Source organism: Trichomonas vaginalis, chromosome I (assembly GCF_026262505.1).
Source record: "Trichomonas vaginalis G3 chromosome I, whole genome shotgun sequence".
In the NCBI taxonomy this organism is placed as follows: Eukaryota; Parabasalia; order Trichomonadida; family Trichomonadidae; genus Trichomonas; species Trichomonas vaginalis.
The window spans coordinates 25,090,212-25,117,924 of NC_067203.1; the positions used below are offsets into that span (position 1 = coordinate 25,090,212).

A 27,713-nucleotide genomic window follows, 5' to 3' on the forward strand; every position below is an offset into this window, starting at 1 on the left:
TGCTTTTACTCCCATCATTATTTCATTTCTGATTCCTTGATTAAAACAAAATTGAAGATCTGGTCGATCATAGTTTAACTATTATATCATGAACCCTATTTCGAGCCGCTTTGAAAACAACCTTTTATGAAATCAGAAATTTACAAAATTTCAAATTCAATATTGAAACAAACACATTCAAAATATGAATCTAGTTATGTTTTGCCAAATTGTAAATAGAAACTTTCTATCGTTCAAAACATTATGAAATCACGGGCTCGAGCAAAAACCCTTAAACTTGCTCTAATTGGAACACAAAGAGTTGGCAAAACATCTCTTTTAACGAAATTTCACTTCGGAAATTTCGAAAAGAACACGATTGCAACAGTAGGTGCTTCATTTATCTTACATACATTTAAAATCAATGGAAATGATGTTTCATTCCAAATTTGGGATACAGCAGGGCAAGAAAGATATCGTAGTTTAGCTCCAATATACTATCGAGATGCTTTATGTGCGATCGCTGTTTTTGATTTGACAATTCCTCAAACATTCGAAGAAATGAAAATATATGTCGAACAATTCAAGCAACATTGTTCCGATTATTACCATATTGCGATTGTAGGAAACAAATTGGATTTGGTTCCTCAAGCAGGAAGTGTAGATGTACAACAAATTGAGAGATGGACTAAAAATGAAGGATTTTCGTTCCATAGAACTTCTGCATCTACCGGAGAAGGTGTTAATGAAACATTTCAACACATCGCAGAGACTGTAGCAAACAGAATGTCAGCACAAGCTGTTAATGAATCCATAGATATTGAGGAATCTAACGAAAAGAAAGGATGCTGTTAATTTACAAATATTTTACTTTATTTGTTTACTGTTTTTATATATTATATGATCCTATGTGAAGTTAATTCACATGTATAAACTCTTCAAAGTTATTTCACTTTAAATAACTAAATAATGAATTTTATATTTATCTAAAAAATTTATGTATCATCCTTATTGCTATTTTATAACATAGAATGTGTGCGTTCAACAGATTGAACAAAATCCTATCGAAATTAAAATTTATAATTTATTTCGTTTGATTATTATGCTTTCTTAATATATTATACAAAGCAATCAATAAGCAATAAGATACTTCATTGATAGTCGTCAATTTGGGAGTAGAATAAATTCATCATTGAAAGATATCTAATAAATCAATTACAAGACTAAGATTTAACTCACCATTATCGGAGTTAATAGTATAGCAACAACAGAATTTCATGTATATCAAATGGGCATTGATGTCAATGCAAAATTGCTACTATTGATATGTATAGTACATTATGAGGGAATTGACACATCAAATAATCAAAAATATGGTTCCATCCACATTTGTATCTTATAAATTTCAGAATTCAAAGAAATGAAATCATTTAAGATAAAAAGTGACAAAACGATGGATCCAAATTGCGGAGTTAAGACTTGGTATTTAAAGCCAACCTTTTATTTCCAGATACTTTGGGCCGTATTCAGCTTTGTAATTATTATTTATAATATTGTCTTATTAAGCAAGACAACTGATGGATTTTTCAATCGTGCTGTCTCATCAGGACCAAGTACAATTGCAGTATTCATTCTCATTTTCGTCATATTATCAGTTGTAGGCAATTGCCTTTCAATTTTCAGACTTTTCAGAAAATACAAGAAACTCATCCTTTACGGATCATGCGTTACATCAGCTTTCACAATGATCCTTGCTATTATTTACGCTTCAGTATATGGCAACCAAAGTTATGAGAAAGATACAGCTGATAAAGAAATTATTAGATACATGTACAAGTATCCAAATAATCCTGAAACAATCAATTTCAAGAAGCATATTACAGGCAAGGAAGTTGATGCGATCTACAATTACAATGATGCCAGATTAACTCACGCCGGAAAGATACTTCTTGGACTTTTGATTACATGGTTCTTACAACAATGCTGCTTACTCTTTATCTTCATTCAAGATGATGAATACGCCGAAGTTGGAAATTCTCAACCTCTTACTGCTAATGATGGCCTTGCAGAAACTTACAGTAAGTAAAACCGAGTAAATATACGTGATTTAACCACTTTTATTTGAAATAATTTTTAAATTTTTTTAAAATTATTTTCAATTTTCTGAGCAAAACCAAGCTATTTCCCTATATTTAAGTCTATCGTTAATATAATAATGATAGTTGAACTAACTGAATAGAAAAGAAATTTCCTATCCAAAAATTATTTGTGTTATCATGATGTACAACTGCAAAATCAATATCAAATACCGATTTTTATTCATATGTTTAGATTATTTTGCCTCATTCTGAGTCCATAATTCTGAAATGATCTGGTAATTCACAGAATTGGGTTTGATTTTGATTTTAAAACACAATTATAAGGAAAATCAAACATTAAAATTTCCACCCTAAAATTTTTAGAGGGCAAAAAAATCTTGTCACAAAAAAAATTTCTTGAATCTAAAAAAAAAATTTTTTTAAATGACTGAAACAGAGGTAAAACCAACAGAGCCTGTGCAAGAAGGTCAAGCAAAACAACCGCAAAACAATCAGAAGCAACAAAAAGGCCAGCAGAAGCAGCAAAAAGAACAAAAAGAGCAAGGCCAACAAAATCAGCAAAAAGGCCAACAAAAGCAGCAAAAAGAGCAAGGCCAGCAAAATCAGCAAAAAGGTCAACAGAAACAGCAAAATCAGAAAGATCAAAACAAGAAACAGCAAAAACAACAAAATCCTGATCAACAACAAAAACAAAAGCCTCAGAATCAAAAGCAACAACAAAATTCTAAGCAAGCCAATCAACAGCAAGGAAAAGCATCCGATAGTCAACCAAAAGAAGCCGAAATTGTTGTTCAAAAAGATAAAACAGCCATTGAGCAACTTTTCCCACATATTCCATGCGTAGCACCCATATCAAGCCAAGAAATACTCAGTATTGCCGAAAAAGCCAATCCAAACATGCAAGTTCATCCCTCATTTATCAAATTCATTTTAACAACCTGCTACGACTTAACCATTGATGAAAACGAGAAATGCCGCAAATTCCTCAAGACAATCAGCGAGATGGTCGATGATTTACCAGTAGAACCCAGAATAAATCAAAGTATCCTTGATATCATAAAATTCTCGATGAAAATCCTTACACAGATCCGCGTGACCACACCCGGCATTTCCAACTGCGTTCGCTTCATCAAATCCCAACTTACTCTCTTATCCATCCAAGATGGAGCCAAAAAGTTCAAAGAAGACCTTCTCGACGTTATCGAGGCCTTCTCCGCAGAGCGTATCGACGAATCCGCAAACAAGCTCAGCAAGATCATCGGAGAAAACATCTCAAACGATGATATAATTCTGACTTACGGTTATTCGCCGATTATTTTCAATGCTTTCAAAACCGCCAGGGAACTTCAGAAATCATTTAAGGTTATTATACTTGATAACAGTCCCATTTCTAAGAGTCGTTCTATGATTGAAGAAGTTGATGGCCTTGATGTCAGGTATGTATTAGTTTCAGGAGTTTCGTACATCATGCCTGAAGTTAAGAAAGTTTGGATTGAACCATGCGGAATTCTCTCGAATAACGCTGCATTGACAACTGCTGGTACTGCCATGATATCAATGGTTGCACACGATTTCAACATCCCTGTCGTGTTCGTATGCCCATGCTACAGATTTGTTCCTGACGTGAGAGTTGATTCTCTGTCAAAGAATGAAAGAGTTGACTCAAAACTCGTCAAATCTTTCAACCAGGAAAAGGTGGAAGGTGTCGAGTTCTTCTCTCTCTGCTACGATATAACTCCAGCAGAGTTCGTAAATACAGTTATTTACGAAATTGGAAATAACCCTGTCAACTCTATCTCTACAAATATGGTATTCATCCAGGATCAGTATGTACTCTCTTATAGGAAATAAAATTTATAAAATTATTTTTTTTTATAACTTATATTTAGATTTAATAACTGTTGAATTCATACTGCCATGATATCAATGACTACACATGATGAATTATTATTTAATCATCTTCATCCAAGATCAGTGTGTACTCTCTTTTAGGAAATAAATATTATAAAATTATTTTTTTTTAAAACTTAAGGTCTCACTTACGCCAATCTGACATTAATTCAAATTTTGACAATTGGCGTGAAGCATCAGTGAAAATTAACCTTCAATATCTGAATTGAAGGTCATGTCATAGGTGCGTAAGTGGACCCTTAAATTATATTTAGTTATAATGGCTTTGTTCATGTAAGAACCCAATTAAGGCTTGTTTCTTTAATAATCTTCATCCAGGATCAGTATCTACTCTCTTATAGGAAATATAACATCATGATTTCAATAATCATAAATTTGATTTAGAAATGATAGTATATGTATTTATCTTTCTTTCGATTTTGTACTACAAGCCTGTATATTTAATTTGAATGGAAATCTAACAGTTATATGTGTCACTTTTTAAAGACAATTCTGATAAAAAAAGTCGATGGTTATTTATTTTCACATCGTTCTGTATGTAATATTTTAAGCATAAGAAACTCCTGAATTTTTTTGAATAAATTCAATTTTTTTATAAAAAAGATGGATGGAGAGGTTACTAGATCTGGTTTGATAGATCAACCAATGAAAAGATATCCAGGAAATGCAAACACTGTACTTATTTCGAATACATTCTTTTTCTTTTTTAGTTTAGAGCAAATTAGAGATTGTCCTATTTATGTAGATACCCCGATAGTCAAAAACATTACAATATGCAGATCAACAATGCAATACGTCAATACATCCGATGTTGGCTGTTTATGCGTTGATAACAATTGCAGTCCAAATCTCAGCATAAATTTCTTTAAAAACGAATTTCAAATGAATAGTGGCACATATTATTACATTGAAATACAAAAAAGTAACAATATTACATTTCATAATAATCAATTATTTTATTTGCAAAATTTTAACCTACCATTACTTGCAAGATGTAATAATAATGCACAATATTCATACAACAATATTTCTAATACAATATATGATCTTTGTCTCATTCAAGTCGATAATAACGCATTAATCAGTTATTCCCAATTTACAAACATTCAAGGAAGAAGTATAAGCTATTTATTAATAGCCTATTCATATCCTACAATTAAAAATTCAATTTTTCAAGATCTCGATGTTCGCGCTTTTTTAGAATCTGATTTTCAAAAAACATACATTAATAGCTCATATTTTATCCACATTAATACAAAAAATTGGGATGGCTATTTTGAAAAATGTATTTTAACAAATTGTATGTGTTCACCTGATATAAATTCAACGAAATACTTTACCATTAGCCCTGATTTAACACCAGTTGAAGTTAAATTTTACACAGAAAATACATTTCCTGCTCATCAAATTAATCTAGAAAATTTAACACAAAGAATCAATATCAATGAAATTTCGTTGTCAGAATGTATAATTAGTGATTCAATATTTTCTGATATTTTCCATGACCAAGTTGGTGGTGCAATCAATATCGTTACATCGAATATTAATTTGAATATTTCATATTGTATTTTTGATAATCTTTCAACATATTCATTATACAATAATGTTGAAGGCGGAGCTATCTATTTATGCACACTTACAGGAAACGTTTTATTAGATAGGCTTTGCATTCGAAAATGTTCTGCATTGGATTCTAGTCATTTTATTTATGCAAGAATTCGTTCTATAAACGAAACATCCTTCATATTTAATAATTCATGTGTAATTAATTGTCCAAAGCAACCGGAATATATTGGACAAACAATGGAAGTTCATGCATCATCAATATTCAATCATTTGAACTTTTCAAACAATCATCCAGATAAATATGCAATTTTCGACAATTCAGAGACTAATGAAAAGAATTTAACTCATGTAACAGTTGTTTCCAACACTCTTATTTATAATAATTCTATAAATATGTATTCATTGATGCTTTGTCCACATACATTTACTATTTCTCGAGTTAATTTCATCCAAAATTTCAACAATTTTGAAAACAAAACAGATTACTTTATAGGTTTCCAATATATTCATCCATCGAATCTATATTTTGATAGAAATGTTAACTTTAACGAAACAGAATCGAGTGAAATTAATAATATAACATTTGAAGATTATTGCTACAGAGAAAAACCAAAAGAAAATAAGAACCGAAAATAGATTATATATATTTCTGTAGCTGTTTCTGTTTTTGTTGTTACTGTAATAATCTTTGCAATATTAATGCTCAGACTTCATTTTCGCTATGCAAAAATCGAAAATGACGCAAGTCTATTACGAAGTGTTAATCAAGACTTTGGATAAGAATCTCAAGATTTTATTGATGCATATTAACATTAAATTAGCCGGTGTTGACCCTTAATTGTGAATTGTTAAAAATACATTTTTATTAAATTATAAATTTAACCATCAAATAACTGGTAAAAGGATAGTGCAGTTGGATTTCATTTGCTTTCATAAATTAAGTCGGATTAAGCAATTATGCGATAATCCTAGTGTGAAAAAAAAAGTAAAAAAGACGGTCAAAATTCACACAATTTTAGCACCCAATGTAAAACACGCACCCTCACAGGAAATGCTTTATTAGATAATTTTTGCCTTTGAAAATGTTCTGCATTGGATTCTAGTCATTTTATTCACCAATTTTAAACTTGGAATTTTTGAGAAACAGACGGGAAGAATATGATTTCAAGTTTACATTTTTTCCCCAAATCAAATTAGCCGCAATAATGAGCTAATCTCTTTGACAATTGTTGAAGAGATAAGTAAATAAAATTCTTATAATAGAGGGAAGTTAAATATAAAATAATTTTTGTTTTATTTAAATTACAAAAAAATATAACAATATTTAAATGAAAAGATCATAATAATTCATGGCAGTTCTTACAAACAGGACCTAAATTATCCATTGTCAAACATTGTTCGCAGACATATTTATTACAAATTCTGCAAACGCCTTTCGCAGGAGAATTACAAATTGCGCAATGGTCATAAGAAGCTCTCCTCTTCTTTTTGACCATGATATGATATTGGTTTGTGTTCAATGCATCTCCACACAATATCTTCTTGAGATTGAACTGTTCCAATGCTGCCTGCATGATGTTCTGCTTGTCATCATCACCAACAGTCCTCATTTTGACGCATTTCTTGTGAGAAGAAACATAGAAAGAAACAATTTCATTTGTCTTTTTATCTTCAGCGAAAACTGTGCAATAAGAAGTAGAAATGAAATTCATGTCGCTGTAATTTCTTTCTCCCAAAGCCAACTTGCAAAGAAATGTCGCATTAACCGTGTAACAATAGATACAGTTGTCTTCACATAAAACCCAAACATGAGATTGAGGAACATCGAATAATGATGAAAACACTTTTGACTCGAAAACAATCGTTCTATGAACCAAACCATTGAAAATATCCCAAAGAACAACTTTGTTTTCGAAACAAGTTGCAGAAAGCCAGTTTGATCCAGATACGCAGCTTCTCGGTTTGCATGGGCTTGGGAAGGAGTTGAGAACCATCAGTCCACTTGGTAAATCGTTCTCGTAGTTAACTCTGTAAGCTCTTGTTTCTCCAAAACTGAAATCAACAACAATAAACAAACCGTTTTGACTTGAAGAAACTGAAAGAGCTTGGTCGAACGCGTGGTCGATGTATCTCACGTAAACTTTACCTGTATTTATGTCGAAGATCTCGAGCTTGATGTCTTCTGGATAAATACAGATAAAAGCTGATTTTAAGACACTTGTTCGACCACTCAAAGGAGGAAGATTTGCTTGGGAAGGAGTTTTTCTTGCTTCAGAAAGTTTGATTTTTCCTGGAACTTCTAAAGAATTTGTTCTGATTGGACGAGTTGTGAAATGAACTCTTGTCCATTGCTGGAGTTCTATTCTTGCGTTTTCTGATTCCAAAGCATCTCTTAATCTCATTGACTTAAAAATGTCATAATTTGTGTCTTCTTCCATTGTCTTTTCCGCCAAAGAATACGAACAAGCAATCAAAGAATTGGAATTTATCTCTGTTTTCGGAAGTTTCTTGAACGGAAGAATTCTCGAAAGAGACATAGAAACCATACATCCTGATGGGAAAGGAGTCTGTTGTCCTGGATCTTCTTCAGGAGGATCTAAGAATGGTGGGAAACAAGGGAAATTGTCGATATCACTGAAAGAATAACCACATAATGCATTCAAGATACAAACATATTGGAAGGAAGAAATTGATCTATTCGACCATCTCTTTGTTGCTTCTTCTTTCGTCTTGATTTGGTCGAGAAGATGATCGAATAAGAATGATTTGGTGACGTCATCATCGAGTTTGTTTGCGTAATGCAACAAATTTCCTTGGATTTCGTTTTCGAAAACTAACAAAAAGTTTCCGTAGCTAAATGACCAAATATTCATCCTGTTCTTGTTGCAATGGATAGCAAGAAGATCATTGGATTTGACTTCAATGACAAAATGGTTATCAAACAAATATAACTTTCCAATTTGGCCGGCCAACAAACTTTCTTCAAAAATTGTTGAATGTTCATCATACATAATCATTTGGTTGTCTTTGAAAGTGGAGAACAAGACAATAACAAGTGATTTGTTGTATGTAAACAAGATGGATGGAATGGCATCACCGTATCTGATGAAAACACATGATGTAATTTGGATCGGGTTTCCAAATTTTTCAAAAGTTCTTTGGAAAATTGAAAGACAAGAATTTCTATGAATGAAATGTTTCTTGTGGAAAGATTCGAATCCAGGGTTATCAGCAACAGGCGGCAATAGCTTCGGTGGGAAGTAAGGAAGACTCTTTAATGACATAAACAAGTTAACAGGGTTTTCATTCGTCGCTTGTCTCATATTTTCCATTAATCTGAATCTGAAAACTTCCCATTTTCTGAGATCACACAACATTGTGAAGACATAATTATTGTATTCGTAACATTGTTTCATCATTGTTCCAATAACAAATGATTTACAGTTAGAGATAAATGTGTATTTCACAGTTTCACGTGAGATAAACCCGAAATCAACGAAATGAGACTGTTTGAATGATTTGATCTCTTTCGTAATTTCTTCAAATGTTTTCTGGAATTGAGAAGTAAATTGTCCCCATGAATCCTGCAGCATGTTTTTGTCGTAATCTTCTGTAATGCCAAATAACTGTTTAGCTTCTGTTTCTTTCTTCATGAAATTGGACAAGAAGAAAAGCCAAACTTGATGTGATTTTGTTTGTGTACAAATTAAATTCAAAATTTTTGAGTTCTTTTGAATTAAACCGAAAATTTGTTCGTATTGTTTTTCAGGAGAAGTTGCCATCAATTGCAACAAAATTGGATTGATTTGGTCAGCGTATTTAAGAATTGCCGCATCTCCAAATGTCCAAAATATAGAAGAAGAAAGCAACAAGATATCAGATATGAATAATTGTGCATTATCAGATAACAAATTCAATCCACACAAGAAATGAATGAAACTAAACAATTTTTGGAAAGGAATGTTTGATGACAAAGGAACTGTCATGCAAGACATCAAAATATGCAACAAAGAATGAGTATAATGTCTTGGCTTCTTGGAGTATCTGAATGGTGTTCCAATGAAGAAACTTCTCGCGAGCAAAGTGAAATTAGCTGGAGAACAATTCAACAACAAATCCGACATGAAAATAAACAAAGGAGATGTCTTCATCCAACTGCCAATTTCGGGAACTTGGCCATTGAAATCTTCCATGACTTCTTTTGGTAAATCGAAGCTCAAAAAGATCTCATCTATTAAGTTTCTCAAAAATTCAATAGGTGTAAATGTAATTTGCGGTTTTTGGAATTGAATTTCTTTTGGAAGTTCCAAATTCGACCAAAGAATGTCATTGTACTCACTCATTGTCTGGAAATTAATTGACTCATGGTTAATAGGAAGAGGACGATCTGCTTCGTCTTTTTCTGCGAAATAAACATAAAGATAATTAAGAATTAATGGATAAAAATACAACAAAAGTGACAAACAAATAGGAGTTTCCAAAATTTTTGGAACAATATCCATCAAAAGAGCCAAAGCATTGTTCATGTAACTTTCTATCTCTATTAACTTCATGTTTTCCTTCTCGCATTTATGATTGCGTGCATGGAAAATGGCGACAGCTGTTGACCAAGTCAAATTCAACAAAATTGGAACAACAGAGATATTTTTAACTGTTCTCTGTTGATCTCTTTGACATAATTTGATTGAATCTTCCCAAACAATCGAGAATGATGTCAATCTGGAGATATTTGTCAAGAAAACAAAATCAATTATCATGTAATTTGGAATAAAATGCGTTATTTGACAGATGAGGTGATAAATATTAGCCGCTAACGTATTTTCTGACGAAATCATTAGATATTTCAAGTCATCGAACAGCAAGTAATTTGCAAGATAATCAACATTGTCTTTGCTGATGAAATCGCTTAAAACTTGGCAAATTGTCAGTTGTAAACTGTCACTTTTTCTATTTCTTAGAACATCCCAATTTAAGTCTTTGACTAAAGGAGATGATTTCAAGAGATTTACAACGTATTTAAACGTTTTTGGAAGTTTCTTGAAATTGGTGAGAACCAAAGCCAAAAGGCGCTTATCTTCAGAGTTCTTAAATATCCTTTCCGAGATGAATAACTCTCCAGAGTCAATGTTTTTGTAAATAACATTAGGGAACAAATCAAAAAGTGTCGACAAAAGTGTGAAATTGTCAATTTTGTCCCATAACTCCATATCAGTGAACAAACTATTAAACAATTCGTCTTTCGGAGTGTCCGTGCATGAAAGAATAGTAATCAATTGTTTCTTCATCACTTCACTTGTCACTTTTGGTTGATAATCCTTAATTGCTGTCAAAGCTCTATCAATGAAATGTTTCAAAGCTCCCTGAGTGATTACTGCAGTGTTTGCAATGGCGATGATGGCATCTTCGCTTTTCTCGCTATCATTTAATAACTTAAAAAGCGATTGTTGATGCAATGCATTGTGTAGATGACGTGGCAAACCGAAATAATGTACGTTATAACAATTATTTGGCAAAATCTTTTTGTCAACATTAAGAGCAGTTATTTGCAAACTTTCTTTGATTCCTTCGATTGGTTTCATTGATCCAGGACCACGACTTTCAAGAACGGAGAAATCAGAGATCCAATTCTTGGAGAATCTGAGACTTGATCCTAACAAAACAATTGTTTGATTGGTACTTCCGAAACAAGCTTTCTTTAATATTGTCACTTTCTTTTTCGGTTGGAAAATCAGTTCATCTGTTTTTGTGTTAACATGTAATGAACTGTTTATCATTCCTACTTCCAATCTAACAACAATTAAGTTCCATTCAACAGGTGTTATCTCGGCATGACACTTCTGTTTCTCTACTTCACATGTTAATGTTGTATCTCTTATCGTTATCGTCATCAGTTCATTTCTAAAAAGTGTCATTTCGAAATTGATGAAATCACCGAGTTTGAACCAGAAAGAACACATCAAATAATCGGTTTCAATGGTCAGTTCACCTTGGCCAGGATAGAATTGGAACAAAGGGAAATGATCGAAACTTGGATTGCAGCAAGCATCGATTTTTGGAGCTGTTTTGATGATGGACTCCACTTGGCTTGGAAGTAAAAATCTGTTTGCAACTAATGGTAACAATTTGTGTTTATCGTCTTCTGACAATTTGTCAAAACAGAAATTGCCAATTTTCCACAAATTGTAGGGATCAGTTACATTTTTATCCGGCAACAAATGGAACATCGAAGAAACTCTTATTTCCCTGTAAAATGTCAGATTTTTCATACCAAAAACAATTGGTTCAACAAGTTCACTTGGAATATGGAATAAAGGATGATCAGGAGGTAATTTCTGGATTGTTTTATCAAGTTCTTTGTACAAATCATGGCTTGCAATTGCTGCCAACAAAAAGGAAAGTTGTTTTATTGACATTGACAATTGATAATAATTATCTAATGTCCATTGTATTCCTCCTTCTTGAACAAACAAGTTTGCAACAGTAAATGATTTTGTACATGCAGATATCAGTCCTTCACTTAGTTCTCCTGTCTGATTTTCATCAATAAGATTCATGATCTTTTTTACAGAATTACTCGTCGGCCAAACACATATAAAGCCACTAATAGCTGTACTTAACATGTTTAATATGTCTTTGTGCTTCGATAAAGTGAAAATTTTGTCCGTCACTTTTTCATGTAAAGTCAAATCTTTGCAAATGGAAAATACGTCTAAAATGAGCTGAACGAAGGTTGCTGACTTCTTAAAGAACTCGATAATGTACTCTTCTGGAGCATCGATAACGAAAACTTGCAAGAAATTCGCTTTCAAAAGGTCACTTAAGGAAATTAAGCGGCGAAGTAGTTGGTTATCGATCAAAACGAATGTTTGTATGAATAGAGAGACAGGGGTATCTGGTTTAAGATGATTGATCAAGTGTGGCATGCATTGTGAAATTAAAGTATGATCTACCTTTTGTAAAATCGAAATTAAACGTAATATTTCCTCTGCATTGATATCTGTATCGCACCATGTTGAAAATGGAATGATTCCTTGAAGTTTTGGTATTTCTTGAGGATATTTTTCGGCTGTTGAGATAATTGCACGTGACATGTAGGGTTGGGGCTTCGTATTGGGTAGAACAAGTTGTGATATGATGTCTTGTGATGGAGTTTCCCCTGAATTTATCAGTTTGACAATAAAAATTTGTTTATCATCGTCACTGAAGTCGTCAATGAACTTAACAAACGATTGTATGTTGTTATCCTTCTTTAGTATATCGGAATTTTTAGGATTTGCATGTATTGCCTTTTCATAAAAATCCAAAATGAATATTATTATAACTTGCTTGAATTGGTGATTATTATTTGTACTTGTTAGTGCTTCAAACACCTTTGAAAGTTGTTTGGACGTAATTGATTCAAAGAATGACTGGTTGCAATTTTCAAAAATTATTTGTTGAAGCAATTGTGCAGTTTTAACGTTCTTTCCTTTAGAATACACAGTACTGTAAATCGATTCGAATATACCGGTAGTGGATAGATCACTTGCAATTTTCTTATTTTGGAAAATGAAATTGAAAAATGATAAACTTTGTGAAATGACTGCTGAATCATCTTCAGAGAGTAAAAAAGCATTCTCAAAAAGTCGTAATATTGAATCACTGAACTTGTCGAAAGTAATAATTTCCTTTGCCTTATTTAATATCGAAATAAAGCATAAAAACTGTTCAGAAGATGAAACATTTTGAACTGTAAATTCAGTACACTTCTGCCAAATACGAATTGGAATGTTATTTAGATCAGTTGCGGAAATTAAATACTCACATATTTGATTAAACGACTGCAATCGCCTAATATTGTTCTGCTCCTCACAGAAATCTTCAAATTTTTTCTCGAAAGCTTTATAAGCTTCGTTTTCAGGCGATGTCATTTAATTGGATACTTTCAAAATTGAAAATAATTTTGTGTACGAATGGTTTTCCTAACAAAGGATTATTCCCAAAAAGCTTTTCTTGGATATAAAAATGAGTGTCGAAAAATTCAACGGAATGTTATCCCCAGCTTAATTTTGTAATTCTCCCTTTTTTTATAAAATCTAAAAATGCTGTTTATAATTTTTTCACTTTGTAGAAGTGCAACAGATTCGCAAGAAATTAACAGTTCCTGCCCAGTCTCCGTTGATAAGTGTACCTTTGTGACTACAACTAATGAATCAATTGCAGAAGATACCCCAATAGGAATTCCATTTAATACAACATGTACGTTATATCTAACAGAGTGCAAAACTTATGGGTGCTATACAATATTTGACCTAACGCAATTCCTGAAGTGGGGATATTCTTCAGATATTTCGTATTCATTCTTTAGGGAAGTAAAATTATCTGCAGAGTATAATTTAACAGATTCTGGTATAGTGTTTAGACCAACAACAGAGAATTTCTGGCTTAATTTCACTACAAAGACGGCTGATGAATTTTTCACGATTCATCCTTATGAAAGCAAAGAAGATCCATCAGCTTCATATAATATTTCTCAAATTGTTGATGGTATGCCATTTTGTTCTAAATTCTAATCATAAAATTTGTTGTTTATTTATTGTAAAACGAATATTCTTTTTATCACTCAACATAACTTGTATACCAGTAACAGATACAAGAGTTGATATACCATTGTTCCTTTATGAGTGGATTTGAAGCAATTAAGTTATAAAATTTCCTTTTTTATGTGATAATTTGTCCTATATTTCTGGAGAGAAACAAAGATATACTCAATAATCATTAGCTTCAAGTTCATGACCAAAAGCATAATATAATTTTGATTAATTCTATATTATTTGAGAAATTAGTTCATTAAGAATAAAAAAGTCATATAAATAAAAGTATTAAGAAAAATTATTGAATAGAAAATGAAAAACACTTTATAGGCATTTACGTAACAAAATTGAATTTCCGAATTCCTCCCACTCGGCCTTTGTGATGCATAACTGGTCAAAGTTTGGAAGAGAAGCAACAATTGAGCCGCCAGTCCAAACACAGCGACTTCCAGCAGCAACATCAGCTAAAGGACGAACAACATGAGGTTCTGTTCGCTTTGGAGCGATCTGACGGGCTTTTTGTTCAAGCTTAGCATTAAAGCCAGGTATTCTTGAAAGACCACCACTTGTGATGATATTCTTCCAAAATGTCGAATGCAAATCTTTTGGAGATGAATCAATTGCATTGTAAACGACATTTTGGAGTGGAATATTTGATTGTGGAACTCCTTCTGTCTGTTGCCAAAGAAGAGGCTTCAAAAAGTTGATTTCATCTTTGATTTCTAATGGCCGTCTTCCTGGCATAAAATAGATGTAGTCAAGGATATCCTCATCGTTTGGTTTTGGAGGTGTATCTGTATAGCGTAAATGATTTTTAATAATATTTGTAATTTCATGGCGAACGCAATAATCATGCTGACTTGGAGTTGGCGTAACAACTTTTGCTGTTCCAAATAATCCTACGTCTGTAGGCTTTGGATCGAGGAAAGTATATATTTGTTTGTTATTTTGCTTCATTTTTTCGAATAAAAGGTTTGTAAGTTCTAATCCACCAAGAGGATGAATTTGCACTGATTGCGTAATTGGGTGACCTTCAAAAACAGGAATTGCTCTGGCACATGACCAGCCGTAGTCAACAACGACTCCTGTATGGATACCATGAGCATAACATGCTAAAGATGCATCGTGTTGCAAGCAAAGCGCAGGGTGATTTGCAAATTCGAAAATGCAAGATGCTAATGTTTCTCTCCATTTAGTAATACCGTTTTTATTGCCAGTGAGCTTAGTAATAACTGTAGGTTGACTGATTAAAACAGGATTTTGTGTTGGCTCTTCAATTTGATGAACAGATAAAACCCAATCGAAGAAAGTGAAAAGCATATCGGACTCGGTAATCATGCCATTATCATCAACCATTTGATTGATTTGAATATCTGGAAGATTCTTTTCAAACCATTCAGATCCAAAACGAATTTTTTCTTCTCCATCTTGAAACATCTGAACTGATGATGAAGGGACAACATACAATGGATATGCATCTCCTGCATAACCAAAACGTACACAACTTGACCCAAAATCATAAACTAACGCCTTGTGAAGATTATCAACAACATTCATCTTTTTTTAGCGCAAAAATAGAATACACACAGGAATAGGAAATATATATCATCCTTACAGTATATGATATTTTTACTCATATAAATATAGGTTTATCTCCAAATTTTTTGGATTGAATTTTTATTTCCAGTTACAATCCCCTTATTAAAAGATCAGTATGCATTAGATTTGGAAAATTAGAGCATTTGTAAAAATTACATAGCTAGAATCATGTTATTGAAATTTTCAAGTTTTCAATTCGAGAAAATTTTGGTTGAGAGAGATGAGAATGTAATTAGTTTAAGAAGGACATGCATAAGTAAACAATTAAAACGCAAAATATACTAGTTTGACTTTACAGTTTATGTAATGATGTCATAAAGTTCAAATTATGTGTATACTAGGCATCTTTTGGTGAATGCGATTCAACATCAAGATATCACATCGAATTAATACGCGGTACACGAGATTTTGTGATAAATTTTGCAATATATAATGCATATTGGGCATTTTGATTACGCTAATCGTTAATCAAATAACATGTAGGATCATTTAATAACGAGATTTCCACAAATGGAATGAATTCTATTCGATCCATATTTTCATATCCGTCATAAAGTGGCCAATTTAATAATAAGTAAAAAGCAAAATGAATTACAAGAAAGTTAATCGTAGTATTTAATCAAAAAAAGACGTACCGTAATAAATTTATTCTGGCTTATTGGCAATAGCATGAGCCATATAATCTGTTCCGAGGATATTGAAGTTACGAATTGCCTTCTGGCTGTAAACACGAAGTCCATTCATCCAGTCTGGTCTGATGAATTCGTAGAATTCCTCTTCGAGTTCTTTCATGATCTTCATAACGAATGCGTGGTTCTTAACCTGGTTATCGAGGGAAAGAACGCATGATTCGCAAGAAAGAGATGTGGCGATAGCCTTGGCAGCTCTGAGATAGAAGATGTAGTGGGCCTTGAGAGCAAGATGAGCATCTTCCTCACCGGCGATAGCCTTCTTAGCAACTTCGCCAGCATCAATTTGTTCGAGTGGAAGAAGTTCTCCCGTCTTCTTCTGGTGGTAGAACTGGTAAGCTAATGGAAGACCACGGCCAGAGCAGATATCTTCGTATTCTGGGTCGAGCTGACCATTGTAGTAATGGTTGGAGATGTGTTGGATGAGTTCTCTCTCCTCTTGGAAGTTCTTGTGTTCCTTCATGTTTGGAGCAATTTGAACGTGTCCGAGTTCTGTTGGAAGAACTAATGGGTTCTTGAGGAGTGGTGTTCTGACAACAAGAGCAGCACCGAGGCCAGATCCCATAGCTAAAACAGCTGTTCTGCCTTGAGCAAGTACTGGGCCCTTTGGAGCCTTGTCTTCGAAGAGCTGAACGAAGTTTTCTTCAAGGATTCCCTTGTCTGCAGCTGCAATAACACCGTATGCGCCGGCTTCGAGGTCATTCAAGAAGAATGTTCTGTAAATTGGGAAGAGCTTGCGTGGAAGATCCTTGATTGTAAGTGTACGACCTGCTGGTGGGCCTTGCCAGTTTGTAAGGATAACTGTACCGGCTTTAATTGGGCCAGCAACAGCGATTGCTGCACCGAGACAGATGAATTTGTCGTTGATCTGGGTGATCTTCTTCTCAAGATCAACAAGGACGTCGAGTAATTCCTTTGTGCACTTAGCCTTTGCATGACCAAGGTCAACATACTTTTCGGCGTCGTTGAAAGAGGAAAGTCTGACACGAAGGCCAGAACCACCAACATCGCAGCCAAGGCAGATTGGGAGAGCACCTTCTTCTGCGACCTTCCATTCGTTAATCTTCTTGATGAGTTCGATGTCGAATATCTAGAGAAATAATTTTATTGAGTTAGGTGATGGATTGAATAGAATTTTCTCAATTTGAGAATAATTCAAAAAATTTGAGAGATTTTTGGCCAAACGTCATTCAATTTGAAATGGTAGTTTTTGAAATCATTCCATCAAAGTTATCATACAGATTTTTCAAGTTTCTGATTAAGTTTATGAAATTGAATAAAAATTTGAATGGTTTTTGGATAATAATATCGTTTTACAAATTAAATCATTATTTAGTTTTCGAAATATATTCCTCAAAATTGAGAGTGCCACAATTTTTTCTGAGTCTTATGGTTTTAGCCAATATGTTTGGTCATTCAGATAGATTTAATTAAAACATTTATAATCATGGCCGAATTTTTGAATTGAATTCAAAGAAAATCACGGTTGGATAAATTGATAATATATTACAAATCTCGAATTATTAAAAATTTCAAAAGTTCGGAATTTGTGAAATTTTGTAATCAAGAAGAATTGCCCTCAATACATAAAAACGATGTTATCTTGCTTTTCGGCTGAATACAATAGACCAATCAGTCTTCTTTCTCATAACAAATCAAAAGATGGATAAACATAATTTGCATGTTTAATTTTTCTTTTGCAATAACCGTATAATACAGAGAATTAAACACATATGGGTAGAAAGGCACAAAATTAATGAGATCGAAAAAATTTCCAATATAAAGCAATCAGTTTATGCATAAATTTTATGAAAGCTTAGATGCAACTATATTGAGTATAATTCCAAGCATTTTATAAGATTCACTTAATTGAAATTGAGCATCAAATATGGCTTTGCATTTTGTTTGGCCGTAGATTTTCTATCATTAAAAGATTGGATAAAAATAAATACCAATCAGATATTTTTAATTTGATTGCTAATTTGTGGTGAATCATTTCCTCACTCATGCACAATCATGTGATAGCCTATAATGATAAATCTCTTAAGATTTGATAGATGAGAACAATTTCTTCACAGCAATTATCATGATTATCAAATGTTTCGTCATAGAGAGAGAGAAAAAATGTGTTTGCTGTCTTGTGACTTTATCTGAGTAAGTTTATCGAGAACAAATCCAGCCTATTAAGCATTTGTCATGGTTTTGAAATAGTTTCAATATTTAAGTGCTGTTTAAATTTTAAGCACTTTCTAATTATACAACTTTTATGCATACAATACCTCAATATATTTATCGATATTACCTGAAGAATGAGGGTGTTTAGGGTCTCATCGATTCTTACGTAGTCATCGAGACAAAGGGCAAGGACCAGAAGCCAAGACCAGCTGGCAAGACAAAAGTTGACAAGAATAACTTGAATCCAACATTCCCGGACCAAGTCTTCGACATCCCATCCTATGACTGCTACATAATCAAGTTCACAGTCATGCACCAGGATCCATTTAAAGATCCTATGGCTTGCTGGATCAAGACCAAGGTCCCATCTCTTTTCTCCAGAATCGGTGAGAAGATCACAAAGGAGATGGTGGTCATCAACCCAGAGCACCATCCAAACTGCCACCCAATGATCACCTTCATGGTCGAACTTGAGGGCAAGCTTGCTGAAGACTACCCAGAGCAGGCTCCACCACCACCACCTCCAGAGCTAGTCAAGCCAAAGGTTTTGTTTGTATAATCATTCATAAAATAGATTGGTCTAGAAAATTAGAAGCTAATAATAAATAATTTCCATTTTTTGGCGAATCAAAACTTGAAATCGAACAATGATTTTAAAATCAAATTCATAATTATTATTGCTATGCCATAGGAACTCTACTGAAACAAAAGAATTAATTTGGTTAAACTGTTTCATTTTGAAAAAGAATTTATGAATTGAATAATATTATTAAACTATAGCTGATATATTAGATTTGTAATTTAGTGATTGATTTCAGATTATCGTTCCTCTTAAATTGAGAAGAAAAACAAAAAATAATGATTTAATTAATGTTGTCTTCATAATATCAAACACAATAGAGAATATTTAAAAATTAGCAAAATAAAAAGGTCCGTACGCCCAGCTACTTAGTCTCTCAAAAAATAATTATCATAAAACTAAAAAATTTTAATATTATTAATTGATATATTATGTATAATACTTTTCGAGCCCGTGGCATAAATTTTCAAAATTTGTGAGCAGGATTTTGAATCTGATACAAATTTAGGTTTTTAGAAATTGCTCTTCTATATACATATATCAACTATTCTCGTTAAATAAATATCAAACCTTTATCTTTTTTCAATAGGTCATTTAAAATTATAAAACTCTGATTTTTCCTATTTTTTGTATTCTTATTAGTCACATATTGCTGCATTGAATATTAAAAATCATGGATAACTGATTAAACGATTCATTCAAAATTACTAAGTCTCATCACACTTTTCAATGCTCGATTTTTAAAAACTGTTTAAAAATGGAGCTTATATTGAAATAGTGTAGAGACTAAAAGTTACCACAGACTATTTCAGAGGATTGAGTTGCCACTCAATCCTCTGAAAAGTCTGAGGTAATTTGCAAAATTTTAACATGCTTTTTAATAAAATACTTATATTGCTTTGTAGATCAGGAAAATCACAATTTTATTAATTTTCCTTTGACGCGAACTTTTCTGAGAGCATCATTGAAAAATGGAAGTTTAAATGGTCAGCTAATTACGCTATATTTATTTGCTTTCAATGCCTGCAGCTAACTTTGAAGTTCCTCAAGTCGTTGGACCATACAAGGTTACCAAGATCATTGGTCGTGGAGCCTTCGCAGTTGTTGCTTTAGGCATCAATGAGAAGACAGAAGAAAAAGTTGCTCTTAAAGTGATTGATAGAGCAGCAATGATGAACACAAACTCTCTTCAATATATAGAAGCCGAGCTCCGCTTATCCACTCGCTTCAACCACCCGTCAATTGTGAAGATTTATGACGTTTTCTATCTTCCTCAGTATATTGTTATTGCCATGGAGTACCTTCCAAATAACAACCTTATTTCCCATATTGTCGATGGAGTTTTCTTCACCTATCAGGAGAAGATCGAACTCTTGACAAAAGTCCTTGAAGGAATGGAATACCTCCACTCCAAGAACATCGCACATAGAGACATCAAACCAGAAAACATCTTATTCGATGCAAATTTCCAACCAAAGCTCATCGACTTTGGCTTATCCTGCGAAAATGCAGATGCGATGACAACATTTTGCGGAACAGTTCAATATATGTCCCCAGAGATGATCAGAAACAATAGCTATAACGCTTTAAAGGCCGATATCTGGGCTTTTGGAGTCACAGCACATCTTTTTATCACTAAGGAATTCCCATGGATGTTCACAAGCGACGCAAAGCACATCGATAATATCAAGACAGGCAAACTCCAGTTAAACAACATCTGCGGATCAAACATCGGCAAGATCATCGAAAAGTGTCTTGAGTTCGATCCAGAAAAGCGTCCAACAGCTAGAGAACTCCTCCAGATGTTCAATTCATCCGAATGCTTGAAGACAAGAGCAAGAAATGCCCTCAGTGATAAGATCATTGTTCCGAAACTTACTCCACAAAGATTCCAGATCAAGACACACAGTGAGGGTCGCATAAGTTCTAATGGCTTCTCTCACTCACACCCAACATTTCGTGTTAGATCAGCTCCGGCGTTTTAATTTATTTATATTATTTTGTTTGTTTGTAAATATTAGATTAGTTAAATTCTTTACGTCTTTTTAAATATTTCCCATCTTTCTTTTGATTCAATATTGAAAATGAATTTCATTTATCTTTTATTTCAAACATATTTGTGAATCGCTCATGGTATCTGTTTACCCTGATAATCAAATAAACAGATGCCACATTGATGCTGCAATTTGCCACAAGCGTGAGAACGTTCGTACATTACAGATCAATTATTCTTGTTTTAGAGGCTATTTTATGAAAACATATCATATAATTAACAAGGTAGAGTCAATTCTGAAGGTTAAATAATTGATCGTCTTTTTAATTTTTGAGGAATTTTGAATTGGTTAACAAAGATGATAATAACTATATAGAAATAACAAATTCTTTATAATATTTACAACATAGAAAGGATACCAAATAACTCAAAGTTCTTATTCTCTTTTGCAATATTCAGGGGCGAAAGTCCAAGTTTATTATTCATTTCTGCAGCAGCTTTGAGTTCACCTTTATTTTCATAGTTTTCGCAAATGAATTTTACTAGATTGACATTGTTAGATTTGGATAAAATGTGTAAAGGTGTATCTCCATCATTATCTTGCATAATAATTGATGCTCCATTTGATATCAACAATGAGATGATAGTTTTGTTGGAGTTTCTGCACGAAAAGTGCATTGCAGTTTGATTTAATTTTGTTTTTATGTTAATTTGACATTCATTTGTAATAAGGAAGCGAACTAAACCAATACAATTGATCTTAGCTGCATAATGAAGAGGAGCTAATCCTTCTTCATCAAGTTCATTGATTGCGTTCTCATTTAATGAAAAGGCTAATGTAGCAGCTGAATAACATCTATTTTTGATGCATTGGCATAACGTAAGTTGGCCTAATTGATCTATAAGTCTTCCTCTACGATATTGAAGAATTAAATCAATAATTGTTGGATTTAAGTGAGATATGGCATTAATCTTCTCAATAATTGAGTAGTTTCCGCCTATAATTGCGCATTCATCAACTGTGTCTGTAATTTTTGCGTTTAATTTTAATAATTTGTCGAAACATTTTTCAGCTCCGAACAAGGCAGCAACTGCCAATGGAACTAATGGCTTATTAAGTTGAATTGGCTCAAAGATACTCCATTCAACATTCAACTGATTAATGTTTGAATCTTTGATAAGTGAAATCATATTATCAACATGATCGTATTTTATTGCAAATCCTAGAGAGTCAAACGGAAATCCCATTTCAAAATCAGATTCATATTCTGAGTAATTGTCTAAAAGATTAAATTCGGGAGCGAATATTAATGAGTACTCCTGAGGTATCTTATTGGATATTTGATCAAAAGTAAGCGCTCCGCAGATTAAAAGCTTTCGGAGAAAAATATATTGCTGAGTTATTAACAAATTATTGACAATAAACTGCATTAAAAACGGGAATTTACCGGATGTAGACAAATTGAATATTAAGCTTGCGTATAAATCTAATGAATTTGGCCGGATTTTTCCTATGAATGCAATTTCTTCAGCGAGAAATAGCTGTTCATCTTCTGAAAAGTTAAGAGAGAGCATCCACAAGGTTAGTTTTGATGAATTATCTTTATTTACTTCTGTTATGTAATCTTGCAATTGAAGCAAGTCGGACAACCTTGCCATTAATTTGAAGAAACAGCAGATTTTCTAATTACTCATAATTAAATATACACTTAATTTGCTTATATGTATTCAATTTCATATTTGATATCATCCATTAGCAATTGAAACAAAAGGCTAAAATTTAAGCATGGACAATTATAGGGTTGCAGTTTCCATTTGTTAAATTGTATGGTTGGACTAGATTCCTTTAGCCATGATTACAAAATAAGGATTTATCATTTTGTTGTTGTGGAATGAAACAATATCAAATATATAAGAAACCATTCTGCAAAATTATAAAGATAACTGATCCATAGTTTTGATTACGTTAGAGGGGCAAATTAAATGATATAACCAGCATAAACAGTAATTACAAGATGAAATAAAGCTATAAGCGATTCAGCCAATTTTTCGATTAACTGTTGTAAATTCTTAGAAGTTTTCAAAAATTGAGACATTATATTGAATCTCTCGACATTTTCATTATGAGGATTCAATACAAAAGCTATATCTCTAAAGTTACAACAATATCCTTAAAAATAATGTTAGAAAGTAATGGTCTCAAATATAATTTTCAATAAATTATCGTCAATATCAAATTAACATTCAAAATGCTTGATCAGCATATGAAAAAACATTATGGACTGGCTTATGAAATGCAAGGCAGAGCCAGACTTCCATATTGGTTAAAATGGATCAGGGAAATATTCATTTTTCTTCAGCATGTTTTCTTTTTATTAGATTTTTGCCGTGTAGATGAATTATGCACTCGAGAGTATTCATTATTATCGACTTTAAGTAACGCTTTTCTTCTCAATGCCGGCGTTTATACAGGAAATAATTCACTTGGTCCAGCAATTGTTGTTCTTATTATTCTAGTCTTGAGTTTTCTTCATTTTAACAATTCATCAAAACGAGCAATGCAAGATAAATACCTTTATAGATTCGGATTACTTATTTTAGCATTATTGATAGATTTTATTGCACCAATTTTTCAAGTTCAAATATTTATTCGACTTTTTCAAGTCCTAAATTTAACACTCCATACGTTTCGCCTCAAATATTTACTGTCAAATTTAATATTAATATTTGATATCGTTCTTTTTACTTATTTTGAATATGTTCGATCAGTGTTCATCAAACCAAGGATTTTTATCATACATTCTCTTATTGACAACAATACAGGAAGTTCCGAACTTGTATTATTTTTTGGACATATACTTTTAGTCTATTTTCAGCTACTTTTAGCCCAATTCCACAGTTTCATACTCGAATTTGTCTTCTTAGCCTTCTATCCAGCCTATGTTTTGTTACTAATTTGTTATCGATTATCAAGAGGTACACATATCAGTGTTTTTGGAGCAGTTCTCCAAGATGGACCATTATTTGCCTCTATATTTATTATTCCTGTTCATTTTCATAACGGAAATTTTGAAATTATTCTTTCAATTTTAATTTTTAGTTTAATTTTTTATTCATTGATATACCTTTTGCAGAAGATGTATCTCAAGAAGTATTCCCATCTCATTATGAGTGGAAAGATCGATAGTCCATGGTACATTCCAATATCAGATGCATTAGTTATGCGTCATGCAGCAGAAACAAAAGCGGATATCGAAGTTTTTGATAATTATTTGTTGCTTAGAATGAAACAAGATCCAGAAGAGATGATAGAACTTACAAGATTTCTAGGAATCTTTCGAAGTCAAAGGGCAAAACTCCAATTGATACTTTCCAAATGGAAAGGAGAGAATGTATATTATAATTATCAGTTCTATGTTTTTTCTCGTATGTTTGAAAGTCTCACAAAGACTCCACAACATTATTATAATGATCTAGACAAATTACATCGTCATTATTTGATTGATTTGTCATTGTTTTGGCAGTATTCCAATAACAAAATATTATCTGTTGTATATGGATTTAAAGCAGCATTAGCGTATGTTGAACTTGTTGATTTAGTCAAATACTTAGCGTATATGTATGAAAATGATTCATCAATATTGATGTCATATGCTGAAATTTGTTTGATTGCGTTAGGAGATCCAAAAGCATCTGTTAAATATAGAAGAATAAGTTCAATGATAAAAGATAGTCCTACTGCATGCGAAGATCCGATATTTAGACATGTTTCAAGGTTCTATCCTTTATCTGTTAATAATTATCAATCAGAAAATTATTATTCAACATCAGATTCGAACTCGAATTCTTCATCAACAGAAAGCTTTTCTAAATTAAGATTCCATATAAATGAAAATGTCATCTTTAGAGATGAAAAAAGTGATAATAGCTCTGTTGCAATGTTTGTTAGAAAATGTACTGATTTAAGGACATTTGGAATTATTTTAAGTTGTATTTTTATCTTTGTTATGTCAATGCTTTATCTTAAGAAATTGAGAGGTTTGACAAACGAAAAATTTGAAAATTTGGAAGGATTGAAACTAATGATAAGTCAAACAATAGAAGTTGCTTATAGACTAACATCAGGTGTTTTGTTATATGACCAATTAGAACAAAACAAAAATTTAGATTGCAAAGAATTTATCAAAAAAGTTTATAATCATTTGAAAAATTATCCGATTTCTTACAAAGATGATTATTTCTTTTTAGCGAAAGTATGGGGAACAACATCACAAATACTATCAGATCAAATGATTAATAACTGTAATTTGTTTGATAATCATTCAACAATAATTTTCCAACAATTACATCAAATTTTGATTAATTACAATTTCTTCCAAGGAAATTTGTCAAATATTTTACATTCTACAAGTTTATCTTGTATGTACAAAAAGGCAATGATTATTACTTTCTTAATGTCTTTTGTTTGTGTTATTATTTCTATTGGTTTTGTTTATTTCGGCACGAGATTATTATTAACAAGATTTCCAAAAGAAGCAAAAGAATTTTTGGGAAGTAGAGAAAGATTGAGTTTATTATTACTTAAAAAATCATTGGAAAGCTGGGATTTGTTTAAACTAAACTTCAAATCAATGAAAGAAGAAGTTAAACAAACACCACAAATTGAGAAATCACCAAGAAGAATCAAAGTTGGACATAAGTTTTCATCAGAAACGAATTTGAATTTGAATTGTGAACAAAAATCAAGACACGTTGATTTGAAAGATGGAAAGATTTCTATTTCTTTTATAGGTGCTGACCAACTCTTAAAGCCATCACAGTTTGCATTAATGAGTCCTTTTGTTTTCTCTCCAACACCGAAGGCTTCAGATTCAAGTGATGTTGAAGAAGATGAAAAATTAATTCCATCAGAAAAACTTGAAAATTTGAATTTGATTTCGAAAACGATAGAAAAAACAAAGGATACTTACAAATACAGATATTTATATATTGTAATTATGTTCTTCCTTCCATGGGCTATTACTTTAATATTGATGTTCTTTGGAAGAATTGTTATTTTCTTTGAAAATGATGTGACAAAAATTTATTTGACAAGAATCGACCAAAATGCAACTGAATTAAGTAAACTTCCTTACGCCATCTATTACAATTTCAAGAACAAAAGTATCCAACAAATAAACTTTAACCAAAATTTGTCATGGTACAGAAGAAACTTAATGCAAATTATTGAAGATGCAGATCAAATTCATAAATCAATCATCATATCAAGACATTCGTTTTTGATCGTTGCATCATTCTTTTGGATCTTGGCAATGTACGGTTGTTTCGTTGTTGAAGAAAGTATCAAAAGAGGTTATGAGTCACTTTTCCATTTCCCTATCGGTTTGATGAACGATATTATTTTACAAAACGATACGAAAAGTGAGAGTTCAATGACAAATGAAATCATTGAAGTTAGTGTTAACAAAGAGACAAACAATATAATTTGTGTTACATCTAATTGTTTGGACGTAATTGGCGAAGAACCTTTGAATATAATTGGCCACAAATATGATGAAATTTTTGCCAAAAATGATCGTTTAAGGTTATATAATTTAACATCAAAAAAGGTCAAAAAGTTTGTAGAATGTTGTTATGAGATGGAGAAGATCAACAAATACGCTTTGTATGATGTTTCCACTTATTTAACAACAAAAACTGCGATGATGAATTTGATGCAAAGTAATATTCCGAAAAATTTTGCAGAAGAATTTTGTGAAAAACAGAAACAAAGTTTTAGATTTTCAAACTCATATACAATCATTGTTAAGTTTGATTCATCGGATTATTCAATGTCAACAGATAATTTCTTCAAAGCTGTTAGCAACATGCTCCAATGCTATATAACAGTTAAGTTTATTAAATACGAAGGTTCTCTTTGTTATTTCATTTGTCCAACTTGTGAAAGAGTTATTCCTTTCTTGTTTGTAAGAGATTTGATTGCAAATTCCCGTCCATCATCAAGAATTAAACTTGTGCAATCAAAGAGTGCTGTTTTGAGTGCAATTATTCTCAGATCTGATGTGAAATACAACTTAGAATTCGGTGAAGAACCATATCTATCATCTAATTTGAATTTTTCACCTTTCTTCGCAAAGGATGAAACAATCGCTGTATTAGACAAAGAACAGTTTTTGATCAGATTAGATGACCTGGAAAAATTCATTTCTGCTGTTTAGATTATTACAAGTGCAAAAAGAATTTATTAATATTTTTTTGCACATCTATATATTATTGTATTGTTATTTATATATTATATATAAACATGTTAATTTTTGTGTTGAATCTGAACAATTTTTATCCTTCTGTTAATGAAATTCGTCTCACAAAATGATATAATGACTAAAATATTTAGGTTAATTACAAAAGATTATATGGGGTAAAAAGATAAAAAATGATCAATTTTTCCAGGTAGTAAAAAGAGTTAATTTTGATAGTTTTTTAAACTCTAGAACGATTTGATTTTTGAGACTTTTTTTGATTCGATTTTTATATCCTTCGCCTGTTTTG

The 27,713-nt window shown here is 32.2% G+C and overlaps 13 protein-coding genes across 13 annotated transcripts, besides 1 other annotated feature; 9 read left to right on the plus strand and 4 right to left on the minus strand.

The window, feature by feature from the left end:
- Positions 1-59: 59 nt before the first annotated feature.
- TVAGG3_1046810 (GTPase protein) lies at positions 60-1,060 on the plus strand (the record flags this gene model as incomplete). Its single annotated transcript, XM_001584443.1, has 1 exon — positions 244-834. The coding sequence occupies one exon, from the start codon at positions 244-246 to the stop codon at positions 832-834; it is 591 nt and encodes a 196-aa protein (XP_001584493.1).
- A 363-nt stretch (positions 1,061-1,423) lies between these two features.
- On the plus strand, positions 1,424-2,103 carry TVAGG3_1046820 (uncharacterized protein; the record flags this gene model as incomplete). The annotated part of the gene is made up of 1 exon (XM_001584444.2): positions 1,433-2,065. The coding sequence occupies one exon, from the start codon at positions 1,433-1,435 to the stop codon at positions 2,063-2,065; it is 633 nt and encodes a 210-aa protein (XP_001584494.1).
- A 398-nt stretch (positions 2,104-2,501) lies between these two features.
- Positions 2,502-3,929, plus strand: TVAGG3_1046830 (eIF-2b alpha beta delta subunits family; the record flags this gene model as incomplete). Its single annotated transcript, XM_001584445.1, has 1 exon — positions 2,502-3,929. The coding sequence occupies one exon, from the start codon at positions 2,502-2,504 to the stop codon at positions 3,927-3,929; it is 1,428 nt and encodes a 475-aa protein (XP_001584495.1).
- A 185-nt stretch (positions 3,930-4,114) lies between these two features.
- Positions 4,115-4,228: a mobile genetic element.
- A 903-nt stretch (positions 4,229-5,131) lies between these two features.
- TVAGG3_1046850 (uncharacterized protein) lies at positions 5,132-6,838 on the plus strand (the record flags this gene model as incomplete). Its single annotated transcript, XM_001584446.1, has 1 exon — positions 5,292-6,191. One exon carries the CDS (start codon positions 5,292-5,294, stop codon positions 6,189-6,191), a length of 900 nt encoding a protein of 299 aa, XP_001584496.1.
- Positions 6,839-6,892: 54 nt separating this feature from the next.
- Positions 6,893-13,469, minus strand: TVAGG3_1046860 (platelet formation protein family; the record flags this gene model as incomplete). Its single annotated transcript, XM_001584447.1, has 1 exon — positions 6,893-13,465. The coding sequence occupies one exon, from the start codon at positions 13,463-13,465 to the stop codon at positions 6,893-6,895; it is 6,573 nt and encodes a 2,190-aa protein (XP_001584497.1).
- Positions 13,470-13,636: 167 nt separating this feature from the next.
- Positions 13,637-14,107, plus strand: TVAGG3_1046870 (uncharacterized protein; the record flags this gene model as incomplete). Its single annotated transcript, XM_001584448.1, has 1 exon — positions 13,637-14,107. One exon carries the CDS (start codon positions 13,637-13,639, stop codon positions 14,105-14,107), a length of 471 nt encoding a protein of 156 aa, XP_001584498.1.
- A 345-nt stretch (positions 14,108-14,452) lies between these two features.
- On the minus strand, positions 14,453-15,685 carry TVAGG3_1046880 (ATP binding; the record flags this gene model as incomplete). The annotated part of the gene is made up of 1 exon (XM_001584449.1): positions 14,453-15,685. The coding sequence occupies one exon, from the start codon at positions 15,683-15,685 to the stop codon at positions 14,453-14,455; it is 1,233 nt and encodes a 410-aa protein (XP_001584499.1).
- Positions 15,686-16,372: 687 nt separating this feature from the next.
- TVAGG3_1046890 (glucokinase protein) lies at positions 16,373-16,981 on the minus strand (the record flags this gene model as incomplete). The annotated part of the gene is made up of 1 exon (XM_001584450.1): positions 16,373-16,981. The coding sequence occupies one exon, from the start codon at positions 16,979-16,981 to the stop codon at positions 16,373-16,375; it is 609 nt and encodes a 202-aa protein (XP_001584500.1).
- Positions 16,982-17,350: 369 nt separating this feature from the next.
- Positions 17,351-17,518, plus strand: TVAGG3_1046900 (uncharacterized protein; the record flags this gene model as incomplete). The annotated part of the gene is made up of 1 exon (XM_001584451.1): positions 17,351-17,518. The coding sequence occupies one exon, from the start codon at positions 17,351-17,353 to the stop codon at positions 17,516-17,518; it is 168 nt and encodes a 55-aa protein (XP_001584501.1).
- Positions 17,519-18,901: 1,383 nt separating this feature from the next.
- TVAGG3_1046910 (uncharacterized protein) lies at positions 18,902-19,150 on the plus strand (the record flags this gene model as incomplete). The annotated part of the gene is made up of 1 exon (XM_001584452.1): positions 18,902-19,150. One exon carries the CDS (start codon positions 18,902-18,904, stop codon positions 19,148-19,150), a length of 249 nt encoding a protein of 82 aa, XP_001584502.1.
- Positions 19,151-20,154: 1,004 nt separating this feature from the next.
- On the plus strand, positions 20,155-21,218 carry TVAGG3_1046920 (protein serine/threonine kinase protein; the record flags this gene model as incomplete). The annotated part of the gene is made up of 1 exon (XM_001584453.1): positions 20,191-21,156. The coding sequence occupies one exon, from the start codon at positions 20,191-20,193 to the stop codon at positions 21,154-21,156; it is 966 nt and encodes a 321-aa protein (XP_001584503.1).
- A 345-nt stretch (positions 21,219-21,563) lies between these two features.
- TVAGG3_1046930 (spectrin binding) lies at positions 21,564-22,927 on the minus strand (the record flags this gene model as incomplete). Its single annotated transcript, XM_001584454.1, has 1 exon — positions 21,564-22,823. The coding sequence occupies one exon, from the start codon at positions 22,821-22,823 to the stop codon at positions 21,564-21,566; it is 1,260 nt and encodes a 419-aa protein (XP_001584504.1).
- Positions 22,928-23,405: 478 nt separating this feature from the next.
- TVAGG3_1046940 (uncharacterized protein) lies at positions 23,406-27,569 on the plus strand (the record flags this gene model as incomplete). Its single annotated transcript, XM_001584455.1, has 1 exon — positions 24,332-27,382. The coding sequence occupies one exon, from the start codon at positions 24,332-24,334 to the stop codon at positions 27,380-27,382; it is 3,051 nt and encodes a 1,016-aa protein (XP_001584505.1).
- Positions 27,570-27,713: the final 144 nt, after the last annotated feature.